Source organism: Papaver somniferum, chromosome 6 (assembly GCF_003573695.1).
Source record: "Papaver somniferum cultivar HN1 chromosome 6, ASM357369v1, whole genome shotgun sequence".
NCBI classification, from domain to species: Eukaryota; Viridiplantae; Streptophyta; class Magnoliopsida; order Ranunculales; family Papaveraceae; genus Papaver; species Papaver somniferum.
Window position 1 is genome coordinate 35699752 of NC_039363.1, and position 17475 is coordinate 35717226.

The following is a 17475-nucleotide window of genomic DNA, read 5'->3' on the forward strand; positions in this document are numbered from 1 at the left end:
TCAATACAATATTTCTCCCTACAGGGATTCATCCGTGGACGTAGGCATAACTTGTCGAACCATGTTATATTCCTTGTCTCCTATATTTATTTTTCATACGTTTTCAATCCCTAATTTACATCATCAACACCAAATCAATCGTGTTTAGTGCCTAAGAGTAACTTTAGATACAAACATTTTCAAACATCAATGAGAGAAACTCAGAAAAATTCTGTAATTTTGACTCAGGAAGGTTGACGAACATTGTCACAAACTATAACTATCTAAGTTTTGGAATACAGGAAGGTTGGCGAACTAGTTCGCAAACCTTAGGTCCAGAACGGGACAGTTCATGAACCCGGTTCATGAACCGTGGTGATCTGAATTTTTATATTGATGAGAAAAGACTAACATTTGGCGAACCCAGTTCACGAACTACGTCCATATGATTTTACGAGTCGAGAAGGGTCGGTGAACCCGGTTCACGAACCATAGCACCCTAACTCGTAAACTATGCCTTACGGTTCACGAACTGTTTAACCAACAGTCCCAGTAAAACTTTAGCAGATGCATAAAGGCTTATTTTTCTAAATTTTTTCAACATTGATATTACTCTCATAAACACCTCTAAGACATAATTGATCATTAAAACACTTGTGTATGTATCATGATTAAATTCTTAAGTACTTTAATGAACATCAAATTGCTTACTAGTTCATAAGGCATATTTGCCAAGAACTATCATTAATTAATTATACACAGTTCACATACCCAGACCACTATGTATACTCTTCTATTATTATTTCAAGACGAACTTCTCACATGCTTACTTGAAACCCTAATTAGAGTTTTATCTAAACAAAGAAAGTGTTTTCTTGAATCTCAAGTTATCTTAGCTTGAATTCTAAGCAACTCTCTGCTTTGAAAAGCTATAAATAGAGATGCTCTTTCAACTGGGAAATTCAATCCCTGATACTTTTTTCCTAGTCGATAGTTAGAATAATCCTCTATTGACCTAGGTTTCTTCTTTGAAACATAATTAGGTCTACGACTAAAAAGACTATGATAGCGGATTCGTGAAGCTAGGTAAGATTATATTTTATATTAATAGTTTATGTATCTTGATCTTTCTTTTTTGTTACCGAGGTTTTCGTAATATTTTCAAGAAAGATAGATAGTCATCGCAGAGTTTGCTTTGTCTCAGACTTTGTGATTCCTCATGATGGATATCTGAAAACTATGCTTAATTGATAAGTTGAAGATTGTTCTTAAGAGGTGGTAAAGAATCCATGTTTCTTATTTAAGTGAGTGTAAATGTACCTGATTTGTGAGGTTTGCTAGCTCTGTCTATTGCGAACATATTTCCAAGCCTTGATCTGCGCATATTGGTATCAAAAGTCTTCACTTAGGTCGAAGAAAATTTTAGGCTGTAAAGGACGTCAACTTAGGGAATCAATTGTATAGATCCTTGCGAGGTTCAAGAGACGTATGGAGCACGACTATAACTGAATCGCTTGGAGGGTGGATCGGTCTCAACTACATTCCAGTCTGAAGTCTTATAGTAGGCTAGTGTCTGTAGCCGTCTTCAAGATAGATATCTGAAAATTATGCTTAATTGATAAGTTGAAGATTGTTCTTCAGAGGCGGTAAAGAATCCATGTTTCTTATCTAAGTGATTATAAGTGTACCTGATTTGTGAGGTTTGCTAGCTCTGTCTATTGCAAACAGATTTCCAAGATTTGATCTGTGATCTAAAGGGAAGTCAAATGGGATTATCTATTAGAGGCGGATTGGTACCAAAAGTATTCACTTAGGTCGAAGCAAATTTTAGGTTGTAAAGGACGTCAGCCAAGGGAATCAATTGTGTAGATCCTTGCGAGTTTCAAGAGACGTATGCAACACGACTATAAGCTTGGAGGGTAAATTGGTCAGCTACATTCCAGTCCGAAGTCTTATAGTAGGCTAGTGTCTGTAGCGGCTTAATATAGTTTGGTGTTCAAATCTGGACGAGGTCTCGTGGTTTTTCTGTTATTACGGTTTCCTCGTTAACAAAACTTGTGGTGTCATGTGTTTTTCCATTTCCGCATTATATTATTTATCTTTGTAATATGATTTGCACAAGTAGTATCTATTCAATCTCAATAAATACGTCCATATAATTTGTAATATATTAAAAGACTCGTTCCTGTATAATTTGTATCTTGAAAGATAACAAGTTTTACTTGGAAGAATTTCGATTGGATTATTTCGATACGACTAGATCGATCTTGAATATTGATTTTTGAGATCGTTCAAGTACTCTTTTTAACAATCAAGTCATGGAATCCTCTGTCTAGACTTTCTGATTGATAAGAGATTGAGACATAAACTCTACACACATATTGTCAAGGATAATTAAGTTGGTCTACTTGCATTTGTTGAAAAAGCGGGGGTCTAACAACCACACCCAATATTTTGCTTAGCAATCTGTATGGACTAACTCCAATATACTTTCAAGAGAATCAACTAGACAGTCAGACTCAATCTTAAGAAAAGTATATCAAAGAGTTATATCTCAATTTCTCAATTCAATCTGCAATCAAACAAATAGGAATTTGCGAGCCCGATTGAATATAAGAAATAACTTGGACGGTATCAAAAACCAATATCCAAGTGTCAATCAATTTAATCAACAACCAAGGTTGGATTTAAAATTGATTGAACTGACACAAAACCTGTGATATGTAAATTATATAAATAAATATAATACGGAAAATAAATAACACAGATACCAGAAGTTTTGTTAACGAGGAAACCGAAAATGCAGAAAAACCCCGGGACCTAATACATATTTGAACACCACATTGTATTAAGCCGCTACAAACACTAACCTACTCCAAGTTAACTTCGTACCTTGTAGGTTAAAAACTTGAAGACTTCATTGGGATTGTGAATCCAGACCGATACTAGTTTCTCGTAGTTGTGTGATATGATCTTGATGTTTCTATCGTATTGAGTACAATTGTAACATTTGGCTTGAGATTGATATCTCCGATAGGCGTGATATAAAAGTAATCACAAACATCTTCGTCTCATCGTTTGTGATTCCACAATATCTTCTTTCGCCGCGTCGATTAAGATTATTGTGAGGTGATTGGTAATACCGAGCTGTTCTTCGGGAATATAAGTCTGGTTTATCAATTGGTTCCTGTTCACCTTGATTTATCAAAAGACGGAACAAAAATCGTAGGTATTTCCGTGGGAGACAAATTTATCTATTACCGTAGACTTTTCTGTATGATACAGATTTGTTTATTAAAGTCTTCGACTTTGGGTCGTAGCAACTCTTAGTTGTGGGTGAGATCAGCCAAGGGAATCAAGTGCATAGTATCCTGCTGGGATCAGAGACGTAGGAGCGCAACTGTACCTTGGATCAGTGTGAGATTGATTGGGGTTCAACTACAGTCCATACCGAAGTTAGTTTGTAGTAGTCTAGTGTATGTAGCGGCTTAATACCGTGTGTGATTAATCTGGACTAGGTCCCGGGTTTTTCTGCATTTGCGGTTTCCTCGTTAAAAAAACTTCTGGTGTCTGTGTTATTTCTTTTTCGCATTATATTTTGTTATATAATTAAAATATCACAGGTTGTGCGTTTGAATCAATCAATTAGAATATCCAACCTTTGGTTGTTGATTTACATTGATTGATACTTGAACATTGGTCTTTGGTTACGTCCAAGTGATTCTCTTGTATTCAATTAGATTCGCAGATTTCTATTTGCTTGAGTAAGAATTGAATCGAGAAAGAGAGATATAACTCTTTGATATACTTTATTGAGATTGAGTCTAGTTGATTCTCTTAAAAATATATTGGAGTTAGTCCATACAGATTGCTAATCGAAATATTGAGTGTGGTTGTTGTACCCCCACTTTTTAAATTGGTATTAGAGCATGCAAACACGTTTAAAGGACTTACAAGTCTGTGTTTGTAGCGATCTGACTCTATGGAGAAAAATTCTATTTCCATAAACGTACCACCAGTCTTCAACGGCTCAAACTACCTATGGTGGAAAATTGTTATACGTGCTTTTCTTCAAGCTAGTGATTTTCAAACATGGTTACGTGTTATTAATAGCTATGAACCTCCGGTTAATACAGAAGGCGATGTACCTATACCGAAGGATATTGGTAGATACAGTCCAGAAGAAGTTCTTGCTGCAAAGCAAAATTCTGACGGGTTAAATTTTATCATACATGCCATTACCCCAGACCTTCAGCATCATGTGACCACGTGCACAAAGTCTAAGGAAGCCTGGGATATCTTAGAAACCATATTTGAAGGAAATACCAATGAGAAATAAGCTAGGCTTCAAAACCTAAGTTCTGATTGGGAAAACCTTCGTATGGTAGATGAAGAAACGTTTGATTAGTTTAATCACAAAGTTTCTGAAATTTTTAATGCATCTTTTGCATTGGGTAAGACTATTCCTGAAAAGGACATTGTGGTGATAATTCTCAGATCGCTGCCATCTAGATACTATTCTAAGAAGCATGCCATCGTTGAAGGAAATAATCTCGCAACGCTTTCCAGAAATACTCTGGTTGGGAAGCTAAAGATCTTTGATCATGAGCATACGTCATAGTCCAGTAAGGATGTTGCTTTTAAAGCACAGAAGAACACTAAATTACTTGATAAAACTAAAAGTGTTTATATCTCTGAAGATTATCTTTCTAACACTGATTCATCAAATGAATATCTTGATAAGTCAGTATCGTTGATCACAAGACAGTTTAGGGATCTTCTTTTAAAGAGAAGCAAATTGTTTTCCAGAGATAAATCCAAGTCGCCAGCTAAACCTCATAATCATGTTCCTCCTAAAAATAAGGATATTGATGAAACTGATGATGAGGATATGCCTCAGTGCTTTAAGTGTAATGGTATTGGTCATTTTGCAAATGAGTGTCCAAATCGAAAGAAATACATTGGGAACAAAGGTGTTGCTGCAACTCTTGATAAAATGTCTGACAACTATGATTCTAATGAAGACGAGAAATCAAGCGTTGCACTTCTTTGTGAAAATATTGATTTTGATAATTGTAGCAATACACACATCAATCCTGATATTCTTTCAGCAGAAAACTCAACCAATCTGGAAGATAAAATTGACCCCTTCTTTGGAAATTCTGTGTATGATGTTTCAGGTTCCACTATGTGTCTAGCTACTTGCACATCTCAAATGCCCGAATTATATTCAAGATTGACATGCTCATTGATGTAGGACATCTGCCTATAACGTGTCAACTATTATAGTTGATCCATCTCGTCTGGATCAACAATGATTGTTGATCCTTTTTCCGTCTGTTTTAGTTTACTTGCTTTGCAAGTCCTTTACTTTCCCGGTTTATGTAGAATTCCTTTTATTATATTTTTAGTCGGTCATGCTAGCTTATATAAAGGTTAAGCCTTCTTGTTTAGAGTTGAACATCTTATTATTATTGTTATTATGAAAATTGATTATCAATCTTTACCTTAGAATCTTGATCCTAGAATCAGTTTTCTATTAAGTTTCTGACGAAACTTAAACCTATCCCTGTTACCCTTATATGTGCTACTCTAGTTGGTATCAGATATAGAGTTTTTAGATTCTTATCTAGAAACAGATCCTTAAACCCGCTTCCGCAAACTCAAAATCCTATCTCTTATAAAGAAGGGGAAAAAAAAACTAGTTTTCTTATTCTCGTCTTTCTGATCATGGAAGAAAAAATCACAAAGAAAAACCTTCTTGATTTATTCAAGAAAGTATTCAAAGAAATATACAAAGATTTTGAATATGAAGATGCATTTGTTGGCAAGGAGAATACAAAAGAAACTTCGCAAACGGATGGAGAAAATCAGGTTAAAGAAGTTTCACCATCAACTGAAGAAGAATCATTGTTTTCTGATGATACCGTAGTTGTTTCGGCTACATCAGTTGGCCAGGAACAGGAAGAGATGAAAATTGATTCTCTACAACAAGTAGACAATCAGTTCAAACAAGTTGCACATGTCACTCAAGGGTCATGAACTATCAAAGTGTTACAAGTACAAACACAAATTGAGGCATGTCAACAAACTTCAACGAAGAACAAATCGATTAGCAAACAAGCTTAAACTTGCTCAGAAGACCGCTGAGGTATGTAAGATTTTATCTTCGTCTAAGAAGTTAGTTTCCAAGGACAAAACAAGACCATTAGAGATAAATTATGCTTAAATTGTTTTGATAGACAGAGGTCTGTGGATTCCTCTCAAGAGGAATATGGTGGACAAATTGTTATTCACCGCAACACAACTTGATTGTGTTGATTTGAAGATCTTGTCTCATGTGCCTGATCAAAAGAGACAAGGTTATGTACCTCCCAGGCTTTAGGAAAAGTTTATTTTTCTTATTTTCTTAGTTTTTTTTTCTTTGGAATTCTCTGTCTAAAGGAGGGTTATTCTCAACAATTCTACTCTCTCTAGGGTTCAGAATTGTACGTGCACGAACCTGTTAAGAAGGTTGCGCAACCCTACATTCCTTTTTCCTTCCCTAAAACCTTTTTTTATCTTGAGACTACTTGTTGAGTTTAAATTGTGATTTCCTCTCACAAACCCATACATTTACAGATACTCCAAGCATTGTCTTCTGATGAAAAAGATGTTCATATGATTATAAAGTCATCAATCATGAAGGAAAAAGAGAAATCTCTGTTATCTCTGACATTGAAAAAAAAAAGGAATGTGAGGAAGCCAAGAGTTGTTCCTTAAAATTCTCAGAAGTTTTCTGATGTTCTTGAAGTGTTGACGGAAATGCGTAGGGAGATTCAACAAATAAAGTATTTTGTGTTTAAGACTCATGAGATTCAGAAGGCCTTGATTCGACATCAGTCAAGAAGGTTTATTGATATTAACTCCTATCTTCATGAACCTTATGTCCCAATAGCTGTTGATGACAAGGAGTTCGGGGACGATAAAGAATTCTTCAAAGGTCTTAATATCTAGTAAATCTTCTTATGAGAATTTCATTCTTGTGCTTTTAGGAAGAATAACTAGAGTTTGGAATAACCATTATTGTGATTACACGTAGCTATGAAAAACATTTTCATCTTTTTATTTTTTAGGTTTATTTGATTAAATTCTAAAAAGTTGTTTGGAAGATGATTTTTGCAGTATTAATCTTTATGGTTTTATACATTGCAATTTGCTATGGGATATGTGTGTTTGCATCTGTGAACTATGATTGTCCCATACTTGTCAAAAGTTAAGTCTTTCGTATGTCGATATGCATGTATTGATAAAAGAATGAATGAACTTTTGACATTACAAAAGTTTGAAGCCTATTATGTCATGTTTTGATGGAAGATGGGATGAACTTTTGTTTACGAGGATTATGTCTATTGTATGTCAATGTGCAAATAGTGATGGAAAATAGAGTGAATCCTTGTCTATTCTGCAGTATTGATCTTCCCTGATCCACATTTTATGTATATATTGTGCGTCTCCGTAAGTTCTCTTATGTTGAGCATTTACGATTAGATTAATCATGGGTTTTCTTGTGGTTAATTTAATTGAGTATTATTTGGATTCAAATTCCTATTCGTATGTGATTTGTTATGTCCAAAAAATCCTTCTTTTCTTTTGAAATTAAGGTCGCTCTTGTTGTTCTTTCGGGAATGACATTTTATGGGGGAGAGTTCTTAATTGAACTTGTGCTTAATTGCTAAATCTTTGTGGGGAGTGCGGCTGTGGAATATTATAGGGGTTATCTTGTATATTTATAAACTCCTTGATGAAAGCATTTAGCTTCGGCTTTATGATTGCATCTAAATAAGTTGATATGTGCTTGCTTTTGGTCATGAAATGTATCTGTGGAAATTTTCATTAGGATCCCGTTTTCGTACCTTTGCCAATTTTATTGACAAAAAGAGGAAGAATTAATGTGTAGTTCACGCTACAAATACATGTGGTTTTCGGATCATTATGTCAGGGGGAGTGGTTTCCATGTGAGATGGAGTATTGACTAAGAGGGAGTGGTTTCCATGTGAGATGGAGTATTGACTAAGGGGGAGTGATACATATCACCATAGTATTGTTGTCAAAGTTGTGATACAAATGAACTTTGATGTTGTGTAATAATACTATGATACTGTATAACAATGATTGAGAATTCTTGTTTTCTCATTGTTATAGCTACGGATTTTCAACAACGATGATGCTAAACTTACAACCTTTGGAATCATTGGAGTACTTGGAAGTGACGAAGATTTCGAGTAATGTTGAAGATTAGGCATGTGGAATAGGAGCTACAAAAGTTTATTTATCTATTTTTGTATTCCATATGTATTAATAGTTTTGTCACTAAAATTAACAAAGGGGGAGATTGTTAGAGCGTTGATCGGTCGAACTCGCATGCGTTGATATCTCAAGCATATTTGTCAATGTTAGTGATCAAAACTATAAGTCTTGATTTCTAGTCTACTATAGCTAAGTCTCGGACTAGGATAGAAAGTGTAGTTGAGCTCAAGAACTCCATTGAGATCATCATACAAGACAAAAAACTACTCAAGGAACTGGTGAAACTTCATCGACTAAAAAGGTATGTAGAGACTTGAACTTATCTATCACTCAAAAGTATATCTACTCTATCTTCTATCTTGAGACAAAAGTCGTTTTGATATATAGACTTTGATTATACACATTTTCTATTTCGAGCCGAGTTTATCTCGCTTATTTATTTCTCGAAATATGTGTTGGCAAGCTTTCGCTTTTTCCAATTTCATCTTTACCTAGTGACGAAAGTCATATTATATTTCAATTACTTGAAAATGACTTTGACGAAAAATAGTTTGTGAACAACAACTATATAACATCCTCTAAGAATGTTTCAATGATTGAAATGAGAGTTTAAATTATATAACCATTGTTGGATATAAGCATTAAGTGGTAACACATATATGTATAGTCCTTATTCCTTGAACCAAAGTATGCGTACTTTGCTGCTCAGGAAAACTGGAACAGAGTCCGCGAACCCAATGCGCGAACTGTCGGAGGTTCTCGTCCCGAGAAAATCTGCTGGAGTTTGTAACCATTTACAAACTTATTCCGGGTACTTAAGCCCGTGTACTTAGGTTGGTTATTTTCTAAAAACGATTATTCGTGAAATTATACTTATATAAACTAAGGAATGCAAGTTTGCAAACAGTGGATATAAAGTTCATGAATCGATTCGAGTGAATCAAATCGTTTTTGCTTCGATTCTGTCTTGTATACTTCTATAAGATCTAAGCAATTGAACAACTCTCTAACTAGTTCATTCGAGTCATTTGAGCTAGTTATGGTAAAAAGAATATGGTTGATATGAAAGTGCTCATATGGGTAATCATTTGGTTAACTACTGTTGAACCAACGAATGTACATGTTTGGGTACGGTTACACAAACCTAAAATCGTACATTTCATTTGTGTGTAACAAGCTAAGTTTTCGATCTGACGGTTGAAAGATATTAGCTTGAATCTAATCAGGTTTTCATCTAACGGTGAATATTGAATGCTTTGTTACTAAGCTAACATTGATTGCAAACCCTAATTTGAAAGACTATATAAGGGAGAACTCTAGCAACTGGGAAACATAATCCCCACACCTCTTGTGTGATACTAGTTGTATAATCTAGAGTCGATTCTCCTTTAACCTTAGGTTTCTACCGAGGCCCTGTAGGTTAACGACTTGAAGACTTCATTGGGATTGTGAAGCCAGATCGATACTACTTTCTCGTAGTTGTGTAATTTGAGCTTGCTGTTTCTATCGTATTGAGTACAACCGTAACGATTGGCTTGAGATTGATATCTCCGAAAGGCGAGATATAAAAGTAATCATAAACATCTTCGTCTCATCGTTTGTGATTCCACAATATCTTCTTTCGCCGCGTCGATTAATATTATTGTGAGATGATTGATAGTACTGAGCTGTTCTTCGGGAATATAAGTCTGGTTTATCAATTGGTTCATGTTCACCTTGATTTATCAAAAGACGGAACGAAACTCGTAGGTATTTCTGTGGGAGACATATTTATCTATTACCGAATACTTTTCTGTGTGATACAGATTTGTTTATTAAAGACTTCGACTTTGGATCATAGCAACTCTTAGTTGTGGGTGAGATCATCTAAGGGAATCAAGTGCGTAGTATCCTGCTGGGATCAGAGACATAAGAGCGCAACCGTACCTTGGATCAGTGTGAGATTGATTGGTTTTCAACTACAGTCCAGGCCGAAGTTAGTTTGTAGTAGGCTAGTGTATGTAGCGGCTTAATATAGTCCCGGGGTTTTTCTGCATTTGTGGTTTCCTCGTTAACAAAACTTCTGGTGTCTGTGTTATTTCTTTTCCGCATTATATTTTGTTATATGATTGAAATATCACAGGTTGTGCGTTTGAATCAATCAATTAGAATATCCAACCTTTGGTTGTTGATTTACATTGATTGATACTTGAACATTGGTCTTTGGTACCGTTCAAGTGATTTCTCTTGTATTCAATTAGACTCGCAGATTTCTATTTGCTTGAGTAAGAATTGAATCGAGAAAGAGAGGTATAACTCTTTGATATACTTTATTGAGATTGAGGCTAGTTGATGCTCTTGAAAGTATAATGGACTTAGTCCAGACAGATTGTTAATCGAAATATTGGGTGTGGTTGTTGTACCCTGCTTTTTCAAACACGGCTTTCCCATTTTGAAGTAAAATATCTCGACATCATGTCATTGGATCCTCCCCTGATGTTGATATCTCTCTATGGTTCCATTTACAGGAGTTTCCAGATAGTTCTTTTACTCATGTACTTTCAGAAAGTGAATATAGGTAATGATTTAATAAATAATCCAGTCATGTCTCCCCTGATTACTTTCATAGGAGAAGAAATTATTGTTTTTTCATAATTAACGAACTTTATATTGCACTTACATTATCAGTCTATTTTATGTCTTTGTAAACAAACTCAAGTGAATGGTTACTTTAAGTATATGATCACATTTATTACCGTCCCATTTCTTCAATGTTGAGCTATATCTAGTTAATAAATTCATCAAGGGTGAAATATATTTGGTATGCTAAGTACAACATTGCGTATATACTATATTGTACTTAGATACCGGAATTTCATCTCCTAGCACATCTTTGTCATATTCCTTTTGAAAAGTTGGTCATTTACTTACATTTCAACCTTAAGCAATCATGGGTGTGCTAGCATGATGTATGTCCTTGTTAAATTTCTTGAAAACTTTGGACACATGCAAACTGGTGGAATAATATACCACAAGCTCGATTTTCTATCGAGCTTTCTCCATATTGACTATACACACCTATAAAACTTGTATGAAATTGATCATTTATATACACCTACAAAGATACCTACTTTTCATGGGAAATACACTTGTGCACCAATATGTGCACACCTACTATACATGGAACAAATCAACCATATGTCATATTCATACCAGAAAATAGACCTACTTTTTCATGGGAAATACACTGGTGCACCAATATTGCACACCTACAAAAAATGGAACAAATAAACCATTCGTATTTTCCTACACTCAAACAGACCTATTTTTCATGGAAAATACACTGGTCACTGGGGCACCATTATGTACACACTTATCTATTTTTCATAAAAAATACACCGGTGCACCGTCTATGTGTGCACCTACTAAACATGGGACAAATCAAGCATTCATACCCACGAGTAAACATACTTTTTCATCCGAAATATGGCGGTACACCAGTATATATATACTTTTACTTTTCATGGAAAAACTGCATATTACAAAGATATATGTATATACAAAGAAACAAGAGTAAGATATAAAATAAGAAAAAGCAACAATACAATGTACAATAACTATCAGTTCTTCTCTCAATTCAGCACAATGAACAATTGCAGTGTGTTCTTAAAGCAAAATAAATGTACAATAAAGTGCACATCTTATCTTATCTAATACTAATATAAAGAAACTTATCTTATGACCTTCAAACGAAGATAGCGAGCAGGGTAATGACAGAAAAAGATCAATTGTGGGTAAAACTTTTAGAGGCAAAATACTACCATAATTCAAACCCGTTTGAACCGACCAGAAACTATGAACTCTCTTGAATCTGGACGAGTATTCAAAAAGGTATAAACATTATAAAAGGAAACTTCATATGGCAAGTAAAATATGGTTCTAATACGAAGATTTGGGAAGACAGTTGGATCCCTAATACATATATAGTTGATAAACCAAGCGACAGAGCCGATCATCTTCCTCAAAAATTTCAAGAGCTATTACAGACGGTTCTTGGGACATTGAAATTCTTGACGAGTACTTCACCCCAGAAATAAAGGAAAAAATATTAGCAATTACCCGAAATAAAGATAAGAGACATCGTATTAGATGGAAACACCATATTTCCGAGGCTTTTTCGGCAAAAAATATCTACAACTACCTCATCAATCAACATGACAACAACGAGGAGGATATTTCTTTTCCATGGAAAAAACTCTGGAAACTACAAGTTATCCCTCATATAAGACTATTTATTTGGAACTTGGTTCAAAAGGCCCTTCCGACCAATAGCAGACTAGCAGCGCACAACCCATAAATGTCATCTGTGTGTCCTTTATGTGAACCAAGAGCCTTAAACAGAAGATCATCTCTTTAGAAAATGCCATTTTTCTAGATCGATCTGGTTTGGTTGTGATCTGAACATGGTTAACTCGCAAATTAACACAGATTCAATTGTTAAATGGGTCGAAATTTGGATATCGGACCCTAAATTCTCAAATTTTGCGAACAAGTTGCAACAGTAATCTGGTTTCTTTGGAAATATAGATGTGAAGTAGTTTTTAGAAAAACCAACCCGAATCCATATTTTTTGATTCAACAGATTAAGAATTTCATCCAGACCCAACCACGCAATAAGGAGAAGGGTAATAAGGATATTCAGAAAAAGGAAGCAACTAAACCCGCTTGGAACAACTTCAAAGTGGATTGGATAATTTTTACAGATGCATCCTTTAACAAGGAGAACTTATCCATGGGTTACGCCTTCATTCTATTTTCGGTCGAACAAGAAGCCTTTATGCATCTTTCTGCGGGTTCAGATTGGGTGTCCTCGGCTCTACATGCAGAAGCAAAATATCTATTAAATGCTTTAAAATGGCTAGAAGACGATATTATTTCTAGCGATTTTATTGTTACATACTGTAAAGTGATGGCATATTACATTAACAAAAAAGGAGAAAAAGTTTCTTGGGCAGCAGAGAATACTATAGAAGAAATCTCCTATAGTTTAGGCAGACTACCGCAAGCTAAGGTAAAATTTATTAACATAGATAACAATGCAGCAGTGGACTCAGTAGCTAAAGAAGCAAGAATCATAAGACTACAATACATATCGAAACATTTGCAGTAGCAAGTGAAAAAAAGAAAGTATCCTTTCTAATATTTTCGAAAAAAAATGAAATTGTAGACCTTCTGTATTATATTGCTTAATTAATATATATTATGTTCCTATCAAAAAAACAAAAAAAAACTAATATAAAGAAAAGAGGTATTTTTGGTGAAGCCTTGGTCTCACCCTTTTTTTTTTAATAAGAAAAAGAAGCAACAACTTCTAATGTAGCATAGTTTGGTTTACAAGCATGTCATATTGGTTGCCTTCCCTTACTTCCATATCTCCAGTGAGATGATGTAATAAGTTTTGGGTTTCTGTTTCCCTCCAGTGTCTTTTAACATTACAACTATAAATGAAATTTTCCAAATTTAAAGCTAGATAGTTATGTGTGGAGTTTCTTGTGCTCCAAGTTGTTATCTCAAAATAGTTTGTTACGTCTTCCTTCATTTGATATCTCTTATCTATCTGCTCAGCATGGATTCTCCTGGTCATTTTGATTAGTTCGCAGGTGTTTGATTCAATCTCTATTCTTCTCCCCAATCCTTCTGCCTGATGAGTGCTAAAAAGTGCATATTTCTATATATTTTTCTTGGCATTTAACTCATCTTTTGTGCATTAATTCTACAGTTTATCCCATATTCTGTATTTTCTTTGTTTTCAAGAATAAATATTTTTATTAATTAATTTTGCATTTTTAGGTAATAAATAAAGTTTGGATGAATTGCGGAACGAAAAGAGCAGAAAAGTAGTAAAAAGCCGGGAAGAATTACACAAGGAAGCCGCGAAGAATGTTGTGCACAAGACCAAAAGGCTAGAAGTGGGCTTGAAGAAGAAGAATTGTCCTTAAAGAAGATATGGGCTTGGCATACCCAAGGCCCAAAACCCTTACTCAAACACATTTCCACTATCCAAGCCCGTCTCGAATTTCAGCCGTCAGATCGAAGCATTTCAGCATCCTACGGTCGCTCCATCATCGCACATCAAACTCCGAAGCCCCCGCTTTACATCGCAACGCCCATCTCCATCTTGGGTCGTCCGTTTTGCTACATCCCTTCATCCGACGGTCTCTCCACGCTTACCTCCGTATCGCCGTTGGATCCACCTACCATCTTCCCATCCATCGCTCCTTGTCGCAGATCATCAAACCTCGCTGAACCCGCTCAACACCCGAGCGCCTAACACCTATACCCGCAAAACAAACGCACCCTTCTTCCCAAAACCATCGACTCCATCTTCTCCATTCCGTCTGCAGAGAAAACTCTGCCACCACCATCACCTCCACTGCCCCTTCTCAACCACCATAACTCCCACCAAAAGCCATCATGGCTTCTAACAATCACAAACCATCATCACTACCACGTCCTACATCTTCCTCAACAACTAATTTCATCTACTTCCACGCCACTGAACCCTAGGTGTGAAGTTGGTGAAATAGGTTGATGAGCTTGAAGTAATTGGAGCAGGATATGGAGCGGGAAGAGAAATAGAAGGATGGGTCGACGTGATGGAGCAGTTATTTCATCGAATTAGGTAAGATTTGGTGAACCCTAATTTTACTGTTTGGGGATTTTTTGGGGAAAAAGCTTGCATCTATAAATAGAAGGTGTTGGGTGTGAAATTGGGGCATGCCTGGGCTAGCCAGAGCTTCACCCAAGGGGCCTGGAATAGCCAGTGCTTCCAAGTTGTTTTCAGTTCATGTTTTGAAGTCAGTTAATTTCAATTTCAAATGTTAATTATGTTTATCATGTTCTAATTTCATGTGCTAGGGTTTAGATGAAACTCTTGATTTTATGTTAAGATAGTTAGTAATTTGTCATTGTTCTTGTAGTGCTAAAAATGAGTTAGGACTGCTAGTAGCCATTTGAACAAGCAATCCTGTGATCAGCTATGCTGTAGAAAGACAGCTGATGCTAGGGGTAAGTGAGTGATAATGGTTAAAAATTCAGTACATTAGAAGGATTGAGCCCAAATGCCTTAGAGTTGATAGATTAAGTGGTTGTGCAAGTAAACCTGTGATCAGCTGTGCTGTAGAAAGACAGCTGATGCTAGGGGTATGCTAGTAAAATTAGTTGATAAATCATCCATTACAATCTTCCCTGAGATGAAACAAGAACATGATTGATTAGGATCTGCCTTAGTTTAGGATCAAGAAGTAGATTCAAAGACCCTAGTACCTTCATTCTTTACTTCACTGCCTTTGGCTCATTGCCATTGTAACTGTCACTATCTCACTGCCACTTAGTTACTTGTTTAGATAACTTTAGTCTAGGAAACTTCAATACACCCCAAGTCCCTGTGGAATGATCCCTTGCTTACTTTCTATACTAAAACTTGGCCTTGTATACTTGCAAGAGTTTTTGTGTGTTTTCTAACCACACCACTGCCCAATCGAAAAGTTCATGTGCAACTATGTGGTGTGTCTCTAGATTGCTCCCTTTAAGGTGCCCGATGCCTATGGTCCCTTTGCATTCCCCTGTGTAATCAAACAGAATTAGTCCAATTCCATAACAGTTAATATAACTATTGAAATAAACTGCCATATTCATTTTCATAGTAAATATAGGGGGTGGTATCCATTGCATTCTGAACTCAATAATTTGAGTTTCAACATCCTTTTTTGTGTAGCCTATATATGCATGAAATTTTTCATGTTTTTGGCTTCAACAACTTTTTTAATGTTCATGAAGTGCCTGATAGAGTTTGATGTGTTTTATGCAGTAACTCTGGCTTTCTCAAAGTTTAGTTTGCATCTCTCTTTCCAAATATGCCAGAGGACTGTTATACACAGTTCAGTTCATTCTCTACTTTGCTGGGTATTTCTTCTATCATTTAGGATGTTTGAAAGCCAGATATGAAAGTCTATGTGAGTCCCATAAATAGTATTTGGATCTATTTTTAGTTCTAGCCAAACCTGAATAACTAAAGGACAATGCATAAATAAGTGAGTTAGAGACTCCCTTTGACAATTGCATATTTTGCAGATACTATCCACATAATTCAGGATGCCCTCTATTTTTGCTCCAGTTGGTAGGATGTTGTGAGCAACTTTCCAGAGGAAAAGTTTAATAGATGGACTTAGATTCAATTCCCATATTGCCTTCCAGTTTTTGTTTCTATCATGTTGAATGCTTCTGGTAGTTGTCAGATCCTTGTACAAGGTTTTGACAATGAACTTACCATCTTTGGTAAGAGGCCAGATGACCCTATCTTCCTGATCATTATGAATAACAGTATTTATTATACTGTTTGCTATATTATTACTGAAGATTTCTGAAATGAGGTCTTCATTATATTGATTTTGGTTTACTATTAGATCACTAACCCTTTGGATGTTTTCAGGGCAGTGTTGGGGTTTCTCTAAAGTTGTTTTCTGGTTTTGTATCCAGATATCAAACCAAATTTGGATCATTCTTTCCTTTTCCAATTTCCCATCTTCCAATTCTTTGGATATTTTCGATTCCAGAGAGAATACCTTTCCAAACCCATGAATCAGTGGGTTTAGGGTTTGTAGATATATGCATAATATCATCCTCAGAGAAATATTTTGCTTGCATTATTTGAGTTCCTAGTGAATCAGGTTGTTGCAACATTCTCCATCCCATGTTGGTGATGATAGCATCATTAAATTTTTCTAGATTCATTAACCCCAAACCTCCCTCCTCCTTGGATTTACATACAACAATCCAAGCTTTTGGATATATACCTTTGCTCTTTCCCTCTTCCTTTCCCCAAAAGAAATTCCTCTGAATTTTATTCATTTCTTCTATTGTGGTTTTTGGTATTTTAAAAGTACTCATTTGGTAGTTAGCCATTGTTAAAGTTACATGTTTAATCAAGACCATTTTTCAGCTGGATTTATGTGTTTTCCTTTCCATCCAGCAAGTCTTCCCTTCATTTGAGTAGTGATTGGATAAAAAGCCTTTATTTTTGATTTGTTAGTAAACAAAGGTGATCCCAGATACTTTTCAGTTAGGGATATTGGTTCAATTCCCATGAACTCAGTAATTTCTTGCACCATTTCTTTTGGAGTATTTTTACTGAAAAATATTCCAGACTTTGCTAGATTAATCATCTGC

At 35.5% G+C, this 17475-nt stretch overlaps 1 protein-coding gene across 1 annotated transcript; it reads right to left on the bottom strand.

The window, feature by feature from the left end:
* Positions 1–16788: 16788 nt before the first annotated feature.
* LOC113290728 (uncharacterized mitochondrial protein AtMg00310-like) lies at positions 16789–17211 on the bottom strand. Its single transcript, XM_026540312.1, has one exon. It carries the CDS (start codon positions 17209–17211, stop codon positions 16789–16791), a length of 423 nt encoding a protein of 140 aa, XP_026396097.1.
* Positions 17212–17475: the final 264 nt, after the last annotated feature.

Excerpts from the sequence above, each read along its gene's own strand:
- LOC113290728 (XM_026540312.1), bottom strand. The coding sequence starts at position 17,211 with ATGGCTAACTACCAAATGAGTACTTTTAAAATACCAAAAACCACAATA.